The 15,718-nt window shown below is 35.6% G+C and overlaps 1 protein-coding gene across 1 annotated transcript in view; it reads left to right on the top strand.

The window, feature by feature from the left end:
* Nucleotides 1–5,487, top strand: part of LOC138705199 (uncharacterized) — a 62,746-nt gene extending 57,259 nt beyond the window's left edge. Inside the window, exon 9 of the mRNA XM_069833942.1 lies at nt 5,286–5,487. Coding sequence (XP_069690043.1) covers nt 5,286–5,315 — 30 coding nt within the window. The 3' untranslated portion in view covers nt 5,316–5,487. The remainder of the gene's footprint in view (nt 1–5,285) is intronic.
* Nucleotides 5,488–15,718: the final 10,231 nt, after the last annotated feature.

Below are 15,718 nucleotides of genomic sequence, written 5' to 3'. Positions count from 1 at the left end.
AGCTTGGTACTATTTTTTTACTTGTTATTTAACGACACTGTAATAACTACTAGCTTCTTCAGTGTCGATTGAATTGATGATGGCGAGATGGTATTTGGCTAAATGAAACCAAGGATTCGCCATAGATTACCTGACATTCGCCTTCCGCTTGGCAAAACCTCTGAAAAAACCCAACCAGGTAGTCAGCGCAAACGGGAATCGAACTCACTCCCGAGCACAACTGCAGATCAGCAGGCAAACGCGCTACCTCCTGAGCTACGCCGGTGGCCCTCTTTCTTTTCAAATAAAAATTCTCAATTATATCTTTTTTGTCAATCTCCCGTCGAAGTCATCTATATTTGCGTTTCGGTAGTCTGGACGTTTACATTTTTTTTCTCCCTCAGGTGTCGACAACGCACTTTCTTCTGTGCAGTCTTTCATTTCATTCCTTATACGCTGTATTGTTCTTGTGGATAGATTAGAGTACTTTTCTACCTTTGCTGTAGGTTTCGTAAGAGGAATGCAAAGGCACTGTTGTTGTTTTTCTTCATCACAGAATTATTTTGCACTTCTAATAATATTCCTTTCTTCGCTATAGATTGTCAGTCCTTGTTTCCTCTTTGTCGACATATTTACAATAAACAAAAAACTGCTATAAACCTAAATAACAGTATACAATAACATAAATTCTATTAACTATATTATTATTAACACGAAAAGCAAAGGATAACTAAAGCAATACAAGATTTGTGGTATACTGAAAACAATTGTCTTGTTGAAACTAATTAAACACTACAATAAAAACCCCACTATTATTATCACAAAGTCGCAAAGATTCATAGACACGTGCAGTAGATGTTTGTGAAACAGGAATATTGCAGTGAACAGCGCGGTGCGCATGCGCGACTGTTTCCCCTCCGCCCCGTCTAAAGTACTTCAGCCGCCTTCTCCTGGCGTGACAACAGTACAAGGGTAGATAAATAAATTAGTGCATAAAAAAGAGATCTCTCTTGCACCAATGATGAAATAACGGCATATATGCACTTACGCGGCATTATTGGAAAGTCGTTTCCAAATTAATTGTAGTAAAATTAATTTCCGGAACTATTTTAAAATAGAAGTTAGGCTAATTTAGGCCTGTAATAGTTCTTTCAGATGTCTGATTCAAACACTTCTAGTGATAACGATATGGAATATATATCCAGTGGGGATGAGTTAGGCTCAGTGCCGGATTTAGGCCTAGGCAATCTACGCAGTTGCATAGGGCGGCAATTTCCAGGGGGGGGCGACATTTTCTGTCTCTCTCTCGCTCTCTCTTCCTTTTTTTTTTTTTACTTTCATTTTACAGTGAAATTCGTTTTTAAAACATTTGTTCGATAATATTTTCTGAAGTTTATTCTTGAACACATTGTGAGAGTAGGATATTGTTTGTTATCGCATTGTCGTGGACGCCGAGAAAGTAAAAGCAAAGAGTAGCTGCATAATTATATTGTAATGCCGGTATCAAGTTATTATACTGTGAAACTGCTTGAATTTTACGACTTTTATAAACAGGAATGCATTGTTGAAAATCAAATTGGAAGTGTGTTTATTATGTATCGCTATGAATAGTAACCAGAACTCTCAGTTACATTTACAATATAATATATCGTAAGCAATACTATTTAATCACTTTCCAGCATATGCACTATATCAGCGTTTCTCAAACTTTTTTGAAGTGGGGACCACTTTTTTAAGTCGTAACGGTTCCGCGGACCACCACCTCACTCTTGTTCCCTTTGAAAGCAAATTTATAATTTTTGTAACATATTTTAATACCAGTATGCATATATTTTAAAATACAATTAATTAAAATTAATAACGATTAGGGAAAACACGGAAATTTTACTTGAAGCAAGTAGAGCGATCGGTTTGGAAGTAAATCCCGAAAAGACAAAGTATATGATTATGTCTCGTGACCAGAATATTGTACGAAATGGAAATATAAAAATTGGAGATTCATCCTTCGAAGAGGTGGAAAAATTCAAATATCTTGGAGCAACAGTAACAAATATAAATGACACTCGGGAGGAAATTAAACGCAGAATAAATATGGGAAATGCGTGTTATTATTCGGTTGAGAAGCTCTTATCATCCAGTCTGCTGTCCAAAAATCTGAAAGTTAGAATTTATAAAACAGTTATATTATCGGTTCCTCTGTATGGTTGTGAAACTTGGACTCTCACTCTGAGAGAGGAACATAGGTTCAGGGTGTTTGAGAATAAGGTGCTTAGGAAAATATTTGGGGCTAAGCGGGATGAAGTTACAGGAGAATGGAGAAAGTTACACAACATAGAACTGCACGCATTGTATTCTTCACCTGACATAATTAGGAACATTAAATCCAGACATTTGAGATGGGCAGGGCATGTAGCACGTATGGGCGAAACCAGAAATGCATATAGAGTGTTAGTTGGGAGACCGGAGGGAAAAAGACCTTTAGGGAGGCCGAGACGTAGATGGGAAGATAACATTAAAATGGATTTGAGGGAGGTGGGGTATGATGATAGAGACTGGATTAATCTTGCACAGGATAGGTACCGCTGGAGGGCTTATGTGAGGGCGGCAATGAACCTTCGGGTTCCTTGAAAGTCATTTGTAAGTAAGTAAGTAAGTAATGAAATTAAATTAATTTGATATTAGTATAAACTAATTAAGCTAATGTTAATAGAAGAAAATTAATTTTGTTTCTTTAATAATTCAAGGCTATTAGAGTTTGGATAATCTTTAACTTATTAACTAAAAAAAAACTCATATTAATGAGATGGATGAGCCTGCCGATTCTTGCACAGTTGTTGTATATTTGGACGTATGCTGGTAAGCTCAAGTCGGAGATCGTCACATACATCGAGTCGATTTCGGCAGCCTATTTTATTTTTATTAGAGTTACTGATGAAAACCCTTTCTTACACAAATACGTAGAAGCAAACTGAATTATAATCTCTAAAGCACCATTGTACAGTTCACTATATTCTCTTTTCACTTATGATGCAGTCCAGAAATTAACCATGTCTTCCGCTTGGAATTTCATTGTAGTAAGTCTGGTCTCATTCGAGAGCTCAATTAACTGTTCTCTTGCACTCAATGAAAGTTTATTAGTTTTAATATCGTAATGAAATTGATGAACCCATGAAAATTCGTCATATTTACTTGGAAAATAAGTTTCAAATTGGACCTCAGAGTTGTATTATTGGTGTACGACGTACAATACATGACCATTTCAATGTGGAAACTGGGTGTCGGCAAAACTATTAAAAAAGTCATCAATACATGAAAAGGTTTGGTCCTCTGTTATGAATTTGGATGGTCCCTGGCTAGGTTTCAGGCGCGGTGTCAGATGTTTAGGGAAATACAGTATAACATTCATAGTGCTTTAAATCCCTCTTTTGTTGTTGAGAGTAGAGTGGGAAGTCGGTAGAAGGATAGGGTAATAAAGTTCATAAAATGTCAGTACTGGGAGAAAAAGTGAAAGGCGATTGCCATGTGTCATTTTCAAACTGAGATTTTCAGCTATAGAATGATACGCAATTAGTTTGAATTTTATTTTTTCTTCTGCGTTTTTTGAAGGACCACAAGGGCAGACCACGAGGACCACAGGTGGTCCGCGGACCATAGTTTGAGAAACGCACTATATAATTCGATATGAAATGTTTATTCCGCAAGGAATTTATTTTTCAATTTACCTTATACTTGCTATCGAAGTAAGAAATACTCGTAATAATTATATCACCAACAAAACCAATGCCTAAAAACAAACCATAGCCTGTCTTTCAAAAATCAATTTTATGTCAACAATGAATAAGTTTGAATTTATGTTTCTTTGCATCGAATTTGATGTGCTTCGTCAGATCGACTTCATGACAATTATATAGTTCCACCAACATAATCAAGAATTGTTAATAATTGGTATAACTATTATATTGTTAACAATAATTCAATGATGACGGACATCATCAATATTTTCTCTGTGAAGAAAGAGCGAAGGAAATCTTCGTGCCACAAATAAGAAACATTTATTTTGATTCCAGTAATGTAAGTTATTGTTTTCTGAATTCTAACATGTCATTTGAAACTAATTTAAACTAAATATGGCCTGTATAAATAAATAAATAAATAAATAAATAAATAAATAAATAAATAAATAAATAAATAAATAAATAAATAAATAAATAAATAAATAAATAAATAAATGATTGAATAAATAAATAAATAAATAAAATCTTTGTGGGAGTTGGGGGCGGCAAGTTTCAGCACTACCTACGTAAATCCGGCCCTGGTTAGGCTTCTGGAATTATTTGAGAAAAGAGACAGGCTCAAAAATGAAACTTATTTTCAACATATTATCCCTAGGTACAATAACAGCGAATTTACTACTTCCATATAACCGCCATGTAGCAGAGAATCTCTCTCAACAATTTGAAGTGTCAGAATATTTTAATTAATTGATTCTGCAATCGTCAGTTCAAAAACTTATGTAAACGACTGTGGTTCCAACCAGATTTTGAAAATGCGTTCGTACAGTTGAAATTATGGATGATTGAAATTAGTTTTCAAACCGATCATGCCCAATAGGTGAGGTTGCAACAGTTTTTAATAATATTATTTTTCAATAGTGAATTAATGTTAGCCATGATGTCCCATGTTGGGCACAAGGCTCCTGTGATGGGGCTAGAACTCCCTCGACAGGGATGGGTCAAGTTCAATAGTAGTTTCCTACAACTTTCATTTGTCTTGTTCTTTATCGATCATGGCCTACTATACCTGGTTATGTTTTTATACATATTTCATGACTTACTCTACAATACAGAATTTAAAGAATAATATCAACCAATAAAAAGTTGCCTTACATGTGCAAAACCATTACCAACTGCTATTGAGTGGTTAAAATAGTGTTAACGATAGTTATAGTTAAGTGTTGGTTGTTTTAAACAAAATAATGGTGAAGAAATGGAAAATACATTAAAAAAATGTTAAAAATAAACAGGCTGTTCATTTAACACTAGTTAAGCCAAATTAAATATTTCTTGGAGAAACTGGCCATCATTCTCATAAAGTCAAACTCAATTCTCATATTATCTTGTCAGCTCATCATCTACACTGAGCTACAAGAGATGTGTCTAGGGTATCTACTAATGCCAAAGCCAAAAATCTCTTTATAAATAATAATAGTAATAATAATAATAATAACAAATTATTGTTCTTTCAGGACGACGACACACCAATTATTGTAACTTTTAACAATGTACTTTGTTTTTTCCGTGTTCTAGCTGTCGGACGAAGTGATAAATGCAGAATGAAGTTGAATACCTGACGTGCATTCTTGCCTCAACACATGAAACTTACTTCCTTCAAGAAAACCTCTACGGTGTCGGAAATCACTGTTGTTTTATGAGATTCTGTTTCACTTGTTTTATCGCACATTTCAAGATTATGCAGAAGTGAATAATAAACACTTATTAATTCATTAAATCAGTTACTTTATTTATAATTTAATATGTTATTATTTAAGGTACAGTCTGTTGAATACTGCCCACTGTATACCTTAGTGTCCTGCAATGTTCGAGCAAGAGAGAGGTAATCAAGACATTACAAACTTCGTGTTATTTCATATGAAAGACTAATCGCAAGATCTGTGCTAAAAGCCGCAAGCGGCTAAAACATGAAGAGGTTGGAGTGGAGGACAGCGAATATTTTTATAACAAGGTGGAACAAACACGACAGGCCTTCTTCTGCAGAGCGAACATCGACGAATATCGATCGAACTTCATCATACTCGACAAACTCGAACCGAACATAGCGCTTATAATGCATGTCCTAATATACGAGTACCTACAATCACAGTAAAAAAAATCCTATTGTTACATCTTCATACAATGATAGAGTTTATTGAATAAAATGTACGTACGAAACGGACATACGTATATTTCCAAATAACTTATTAACTAATAATAAGCATAAAGTATCGAAATATTCCCTTCCCTTCTTTTTCTTAGTAGGTTATTTTACGACGTTGTACCAACATCTCAGATTATTTAGCGTCTGAATGAATCAAAATAAATGAAATTATTTTAAAATGGAACCAAATCTACACATCAGGAATCAAAATAACCAGTGCTCTAACATTAAATACCTTACTCTATGCCGATGATCAAGTCATAATTTCCAATTCAGAGGATAATTTACAAAGAGGATAGTATACATTAAATAAAATATTAAAAGATTTTGGGATGGAAATTTCAGCACAAAAATCAAAAGTAATGGCATTTTTAGGAGAAGACCCAGTCAGAAGTAAGATAATACACAATAACCAATGCCTCGAACAAGTGCAAAATTTCAATTATCTGGGTTGTGAAATATCTTATCAAAATGAAAAAAGATGTGAACAAGAAAATTACCAAATTTACACAAATTCTAGGAATAATAAACAATGCATTAAAAGCTAAATTACTACAAAAATCTACAAGAATAAAAATATATAATACATTAGCATTACCCACCCTTTTATACAGAAGCGAGATTTGGTCATTAAAGAAAAAAGACATGAACAGTATCAAAGCAAAGGAAATGAAATTTTTCAGGAGAACAGCAGGATATACTCTTTTAGACCTAAAAAGGAATGAAGAAATTTTAGAACAATTAGAAGTAGAGTCAGTAGAACAAAAAATCAGCAGATACAAATTCAATTGGCTAGATCATGTAAGAAGAATGGAAAATTCAAGAATCCCAAAAATTATGATGCAATATAAACCTAGAGGACATCGTCGACCAGGAAGACCTTTAAGAAGACTGCTAGATGGGGCCGAAACAGGTCTACAGAGGCCTAATTCGTGAAGGATGATGATGATGATGATGAAACAAAGGTGATAATACCGGTGAAGTGAGTCCGGGGTCTAGCACCGATAGTTAACCAGCTCATATCGGGTTGAGAGAAAACCCCGGAAAAAAGTCAATCAGATAATTTGTCTCGATTGAGATTCGAACCCGGGCCATCTGGATTCGCGGCCAAACGACCTAACCGTTACTCCACAGGTATGGACCCTTCCTTTCTTCACAAAAGAAATGTGGCAGGACTATATTTGGGGAGAAGAACAAAGTTGGGATTCTTCCCTTGAATCCAAGAATTACTTTTCACACTTCCTTGCAACACAGCTACTATGAAAATATGAAATATAAGTTACATTCTCCTCATCTTCTGGTGATTTCATTCTAATTATAGCACTCGAAGTAGAATTCATCTGTACAGATATTTGTATTTTAATTTGAAAAATAACGGAAAAGAAAAAAAATCAAACATTAACATTTGACATAATTTAAAGGCCCATTCATAATTAAAATCGAACATAAACGTAACATAAGTATCTTAGCGGTTATATTCGTTCCCATCGTGAGTGATGGTATGACTTTTTGGTGACGTATACATTCTTCAGCTAAGTAATCCAAGACAAGTCCTGTGACTGATCTGGTCAAGCATGATTTGACTATCGCCGTCTACCAACTACACCGACGATAGGTAAGCTCGCACTAGACACAATGAATAAATTACTTGTAAAGTAACCAGCATATTTTCATGTGTATAAGATGCCCAACCTATAATCGATCTCTGCCCAGGCTATCCTTAATAACTTCTGCAACCTCACTGAGCATAATTCTTTAAGTTCCCATACTTCAGTGCAGGCATTGTCCTTCATATAGACCAGCCGCGGCGAAAATGCGACTCACGAGCACATTGTGGCTCGCAGTGCTTTTCTCTCGCTTCCTACCTACAACCCCCACCCTCTTACTCACTGGAGTCAAACTCCGTTCTATTTGTATTTGTCTCGGACCTGCGAGTGGCGTATCGTCGCAATATCTCTCTCGAAACCATGTACCTCTATAAAAAACTAAAGTTTCAAGTAGGATGGGAGGATGCATTCTTTTGCTTACAATATGATGAAAATATTAAATGTATGATTTGTTCACAAATATTACTAGGAAAACGGTTGTATAACATAAAACGGCATTATAAGTTACTACATGTTACTGATGAAACATTAAAAGGTTAAGTGTTATTATTATTATTATTATTATTATTATTATTATTATTATTATTATTATTATTATTATTATTATTATCATCATCATCATCATCTCTGTACGTCGATTCTTTTACAGCAGATGTACGAATAATGCGGTTAGATTTTCAATTTAAACTCACAGATTTACAATGTGAGGTTAAATGAAAGCTAGATGTAAGGACTTAGATATGGAACTTTTCAAATCTTTGGAAAAAAATAAATATTTGAAGCTTCGTTCTTTCGCTTGCTCTGTTGAAGCCATGTTCGCTGTAACTTACGTTTGTGAAAAATTATTTTCAACAATGAAAATAGTAAAAATCAAATTTATATCACGACTGAGAGACAAATACCTTCGTGATCAACTCCGATTGGCAGTAAGTGACATAATTCCTGATTTTGAAACTTTGTCACAGAGACATTCTGAAGACAGTTAATTTTAGGTTGTGATAATGTGTCCTATGTTTTCTTGTTCATTTCTTTCTTCGTTACACGTCCTAAACATTAACTTCCCCCTCGGTTGTCCGCCTCCCTCCATAGGTGCTATGCACGTTGCAGCTTACACAGTGGCTCGGCGCACCATGGCCTTTTCGCCACGGCTGATATAGACCCACTGACATAAATACAATGGAGTGTTAATCTGTAATGTGGAGGCTAATCAATCAAATCATCTCATAGTAGTAGTGGTAGGCGAGAAATTGGAGTTTGTGTGTGAATGCAGTCACAGTGTTCGGATCTATTGTTTAGAGCCTGAGATCACAACACAATTAGAGGCATATATATATATATATATATATATATATATATATATATATATATATATATATATATTATATTACTTGGTTGTTTAACGATTCTGTATCAAATACGAGGATATTTAGCGTCGATGGAATTGGTGATAGCGAAGTGATATTTGGTGAGATGAGGCCGACGATTCGCCATAGATTACCTGACATCTGCCTTATGGATGGGGAAAACTTCGGAAAAACCCAATCAGGTAATCAGCCCAAACGGGAATCGAACACGCGCCTGAAAGCAGCTCCGGATCTGTAGGCAAGCGCCTTAGTCGAATGAGCTACACCGGTGGCTGCAGACAGTATATGTAAATGTTATGTATATACAAGCATAATTATATTTATTCCTTCATAGGACAGGTCCTTCAACTGCAAACCCAGCATTATCTTTTTCCGCCTTCCTCTTAGTCTCCAAATGTGTATATGTGTATGTATACGATTCATGTTTGCAGTCTAGTTTAGGGAAATATAAATTCGGTAGCTTCCCGTTCCTTTCCATACAACACCACTATGGGTTTGCTTTCCTATCATTAGAAGACTCGTATGGAACCCTCGACAACTTGATGGACTACTTAGAGAAATATTTTGCGTCGCATATAGAAACCACCTACGTATATCCGAGGAAAATCGGCTAGAGATCGTCGTCGTCGTCGTCGTCGTGCAGTTTCTCCGTCATTTCCTCCACAAATGTGGAATGTCTATGAACTCGTTAGGTTAAGACGAAAGACAACGAACAATGTTGTGGAGGGCTTCCATTCGACGTTTGGAAAATTATGGCAACACATCATGCTAAGATTAGATGGCATCAGGAGTATATAAGTGGAGACTGAGCATATAATTGAGCAAATAAGAGGTGGGTATTTGCAATATAGATCACCTTTATAAGAAAAATACTGTACATAATTAACCAATAATGGATTGAGCAAATTGTAGACAACTATGTACAATACAAAGAAAATGGGATGAAAAGAAATATCTAAGGACAATAGTGTATCAATCAAAAACACATTCAAGAAGAAGAAGAAGAAGAAGAAGAAGAAGAAGAAGAAGAAGAAGAAGAAGATGATGATGATGATGATGATGATAAAGTTGATGAAGATGATGATGATGATGAAGTTGATGAAGCTAATTAATAATACATAAGTCTTGCTTCCTGTTTTAAAAATCTTTTTAAATTCATGTACCAAATAATACTTGATAAAACTTATTTTTCATTTGATCAAATATTTGTTATATAAAACACAATCACTGGACCTTTAATATTGTGGATAAAAGGTAAAATGGGCAAAAGTACCAAGGACAAGTTTAACATGGACTATAACTGAATTGGACGCAAAAATTGACAAAACATTTAAAAGAAAAAAAAAAAAAACAAAAGCTCGACGAAAACGACGGCATGAAAGTTTCCACAAACCTTCACGCGTACAAAGTATAAATAAATTAATACACCTACTTTAAATAGGCTAGCAATCATATTATTTTTCGAGATATTAATATACAGATTCTGCAAAAAAGTATTAATATATTTTATTTGGAAAAATATATGCGGATATTATCTATGAATACGGGTTTTTATGGATGTTATTACTCGACAATCATTATATCCTTGTCTTGGTAATGTATTGTTTAACACAACTAATAATTCCTGGAAGTATGAACCCGGTGTTTATAATAGTGATGTTACTGGTTATTTTATATGAATTTTGCTATCTTCGATGCCTCAAAGAAATGTAACTAAGATGCTGAACACCTTCTACATGTTATTCAAAGAGTTGATTATGAAAGTTTAGATGCTCATATAAAGAAGAAACTTGGTAATCACTACATAATTACCAAATGCTGAAAAAAAAAATGAATTGGTTTGTTAAAAATTAACCAATGTAATTAATAAACATACAAATAATGTCAACATTAAGTACCTATTCTTGTTATTTAAGAAAAAATAATTATTACACGAAAAGTTGAGTGGAGTATATAAAAAACATCCGAATTAATTTAATAACTACTGGACACAAGCAAAACGGTGTGCAGCAGCCGAGAAAAAGATGTCTGGAACAATAAATTGGAGCTGCAACGAACTTGAGAATTCAATGATTGACGAAAAAGAAAAGGATGATGAGGACGATTACGATGATGAATATTATGATGAAGATGACGACGACGAAGTTGTGGTCAAATGGCTTGTTCGAAATCCGTTACAAAGTGAATAAAACTATGTGGAAAAACTTTTCGGGATGATTGTTGTCTGTAAAGGTATATCAAACAGGTAGAAAGTAATGATGTGTTATTCAAAAGAGGTATAGATTACACCAGCGATGCCCAACCCCTTCTCATAAGAGCTAATGACGTCACAGCGTGGCTTTACCCCACCTCCTTCGTTTGGAGGCATGACCGTGGATGAACCACTTCCCCTACTTTTATTCACTCAGGGGCGGCTGACTGTAATGGCAGGTTCCAAGGCAACCAAACATACCATTTTCCAGAAAGAGTGGGAGGAAAAATATTTTTGTGTTGCAGAGGAAACGACGGTCAAGTGTCTTATTTGCAAAACTCATTTATCGTGGGTTTCACGATATAATATTAAACGGCACTTCGAAAAATACCATCATACTGATTATGGCAAACATATTCTATCAGGTAAGCAATCATTGACATCACTTGCTATTAGAGTTTGAATATATTTGCTGAGTTTTAAATTGACTATCTAATTAATAAATTTCACTTGCAGGTGAAGCAAGATTACAGAAACTAAACAATATGAAAGCACCAACTCCTGACGGCTTTAGTACTGGCAATGTTGTTAGAGTTTCTTATAGAATTGCTGAACACATTGCAAAGAATATGAAGTCTTTTAACGAAGGGGAGTTCATAAAAGATTGTTTAATCATAGCAGCCGAAGAAGTTTGTCCTAATTTAATACCCGCTTTTCGGTTACTAAGTCTGTCTCGAAATACCGTGACAAGACGTGTGGAAGAATTGGGATGTGATGTAGAGAGACAGTTACAGGACAAAATAAAATCATTAACATGTTTTTCTCTAGCGTTGGATGAAAGCACGGACAGAACTAATGAAGCTCAATTGGCTGTGTTTTTGAGGGGGTTACTAGTGAATTTAGTATTATTGAAGAGCTTCTATACGTAGTTTCTCTTAAAACACACACGTGTGGTGAAGATATTTTCAATGCTGTGCGAGATGTTGGTTGCAGATTAGAACTTCCTTGGGCAAAACTAGTTAGTGTTGCGACCGATGGGGCCCCGTCGATGAAAGGGGATGAAAATGGTTTTATTGGTAGACTAAGGAAGTTTCTAAGGAATATGGATATGCCCTCTGATTTTTTGTCTATACACTGCATAATTCATAGGGAGGCTTTATGTGCAAAATCAGTTGCTTTAAATAATGTTATGTCCGTTGTTGTGAACTGCGTGAATTTTATTAAATCAAGCTCCCTTCGCAATAGACAATTTAAAGAGTTGCTAGAAGAGCTAGGATCTCATTATGAAAATGTGCCATATTATTGTCATGTCAGGTGGCTCAGTCGAGGTGCCCTGTTAAGACGTTTCTTCCAGCTATGATGTGAGATAAATAACTTCATGAAAACACAAGTAAGCATCAAAATGTAAAATACTCATATTTAGTATCCATTATAACGTACCCCTAAAATATAACTTGTTTGTTATAATTTATAATATTTATTATTTGTAGGGCCATGAAGTTCCAGAACTAACTCAAGAAGAATGGCTGTGTGACCTGGCTTTTTCGACCGATCTATTTCATCACCTTGATATCCTAAATATGAGTTTGCAGGGGAAAGATAAAAACGTAATTAGTTTATCTGACGCAGTGAATACATTTATGACAAAATTAACACTATGGCAAAGTCAACTGGAAACTGGCGACTTATATCATTTTCATTCCTTGGAATCAATTTTTACAATAAATGTCACTCTGTTAGAAAAATATGTAACAATTATAAAGGAACTATATGACACTTTCGAGTCCAAATTTCGAGACTTGAAAACAATAGAGGCGAAAATTAGTCTTTTTAACAACCCGTTCAATTTTGCTTGCAAAGATGCTCCGCATGATCTGCAAATGGAACTAGTTGCTTTGCAGAATTCTACAGCCACGAAATGTTCTCAGAAAGAAGGTTGGGATTTGTTTAAATCTTTACCCAGGGAAACATTTCCCAGATTGCGAATGTTTGCTGCGAATTTAATGACAATCTTTGGTTCTACACATATCTGAAAGCAGATGTTCTCGAGAATGAATAAAATAAAAAGCCAATCTCGTAATAGAGTAGGGCACGAACATTTGGTCCATCTTTTAAGACTCTGTTGTTCATCCTTTGCGGCAAACATTGACGAACTGGTTGGAAGTAAACAGTGCCAACAAAGCCACTAACAGAAAAGGTGTTCAAGATGCTTAGGCCTATTTGATTTTCTTTCCATCACAAAATAATGACATTGAAATTAACTGAAGCCGCCACTGTAATAAGAGAAGTTTGTGACGTCATGAGTACATGAATGCGTAGTAGCTTCGCAAAGAGAGGGTGGAGGTAAATCCGCCGACTCCTCTTGCGGTTAAGGTTGGGCATCGCTGGATTACACTTTTTGCAATGCTGTTAATGACTGAGGAACGCACAACATTTCAAAAGATTGGTTTTATCTTCGTGTTCAGTGAAAAAATGGCACGAGAAGAGTAGGCCTACCTTATGTGTTGGCTTTCTTATAAAAACGACATCTTATTATAATAAATGGTAGAATAAGAATATCATGGCACGAAAAATGGTAGCTACACTAAATTCATTCCTTTCAGTGCATCCTTCAGTAGGCAGTTTCATCTCAGCCAGTGACACAACCAATTTCTTTTCCTCTTTCTGATCAGTTTCAGCACATTCTTTCTTCACCCACTCTTACCAACACAGCTTATACTGGGTGTTCATTTCAAAGTGTGTCATGACGTCACTGTTGTTGGGTCGCCGATTTGAAGCGAGTTTCAGCTTATATGTTAGAGAAGTTGCCTATTATTTAAGGCGTTCTTCAATCTGAACTTGAGAACGTGTACGGTATAACTTGAACGTCGTAGCAACAGATGGCGGTCTGTACGGTCTGTGTGCTATCATAACCTCTTTCGAACTGTGTTTTGCGCCGGCAAGTCGTACGCAGGGTATTTGTTATCATCGGTTGCGTACGGTAACATTCCACAACACAAATCAAATGCTCCGTGTCCATGTTGACCGTCGAAGTTAATGTCAACAAATACGTAAGTAATCGTCTTAACCCTCTCCCCATATCCCGACAGTACGTATTTCCAAACAGTTCACATTCCTGCCACTAGCGGCGTTACTCTTCAGAATGAACACCGTACTTGCTAGGCAACTCCTCTACCTCATAGGTTATACACCTCTGCGGAAGTGTAGGAAGATTGAATTCTCTAGGCTCATCGGCTAGCCACATGACGGCATACAGCGAGCCATGGCACACTTTGAACTGAACACCCAGTAGTACGCCCAAAGTGGTTGAAGCTGTCCACTTGGTTTACTGCCTCACTTAGAAATCGCCAGTTTGTCTCGTTTACTTCCTATGACCATGGTCTTCGTCTTATTTGCGTTTATCTTCATCCCATACTACTCACTGCTGTTATTTAGCTATTGAACTGTTTATTCATTAATTATTTACAAAAGCGGGATATTCATTAATTATTTAGGCCTGCAAAAACGGGATGACCTATTTAAATATTTAAATTATATCTTTCGGTTAATATTTTATACTCATTGTGAAATATAAATGCTTAGATTTGGTGCTCAAGTGTTTTTACGAAATAGTTACCCTTAATAAAGCTTCATTAATGGCACCAAAGTCCCGCAGAAAAGTAGGACGGCGTTCATGAAACTTTTGTCGGTACTTACAGACAAGTGTTTCGATCACCATTGTAAACCTAAAGTTTTTGTGAATAGAAACCAGGTTTTCTACATAAAGGCTCATTCACAATGAAAATTAAACATAACGTAAACATTAACATAAGCACATAAACATATGCCACAAACTTAAGTAGCCAAGGCCCATTCACAATGAAAATTAAACATAACGTAAACATAACACGTGTGTGGAAACAAACATACCGAATCAACAAAACTACAGAATCTATTACATAAAAATGGAGAATTGCACAATGACTGACGATGTAGCTATTCAATTTATGTTTCTAATAACTACGATGGCATCAGTATATGGCTTTCAATACTTGAAATCAAAGAAACGGAGATGTAAAATAATCAACTTTTCGTCATATGATTCCATGTTGCGCGCCTAGCTATCATCACGGCCAATAGATCAAAATATTGCTTGTAGGCAAAGTCCATGAGATGTTAAACAAAAAGTGAAAACACGCTTTCCGCTTGTGTACTGTTTCCAAATCGCATAAACATAAGCATGAAAGTTTGGAGTTTGCAAACTTTCATGTTAACGTCTTATGATTAAGATTAAGTTTATGCTTATGTAATTCATTGTGAATGCTTTCATTAAATAACATGGACACAAGGTTTTATGCTTACGTTATGTTTATGTTTAATTTTCATTTTGAATGAGCCTTGAAGGTAGACAGTTCAGCCGCTTCAAGGCGTCACCATGGCAACCGCTAAAACCAGCCACCCAGAGTCCATGCTGACAAGTCGCGCGACTTATCATTCATATGAGCACGTGGTAGCCAGCTGTTTTGTTCGGAAGAATTGAATCTTCGTTACTGTGGTAGCTACAGCAAGTATTGGTGTTCTGTCATGGCTGGCTATTCTTTTCGTAGTTATTTTGTGTTGATGGATATAGAATTATTTTGAGTTTAGTTTTAAATTTAATTTAG

Source organism: Periplaneta americana, chromosome 8 (assembly GCF_040183065.1).
Source record: "Periplaneta americana isolate PAMFEO1 chromosome 8, P.americana_PAMFEO1_priV1, whole genome shotgun sequence".
In the NCBI taxonomy this organism is placed as follows: Eukaryota; Metazoa; Arthropoda; class Insecta; order Blattodea; family Blattidae; genus Periplaneta; species Periplaneta americana.
This window is presented reverse-complemented; position numbering and strand designations above follow the sequence as displayed.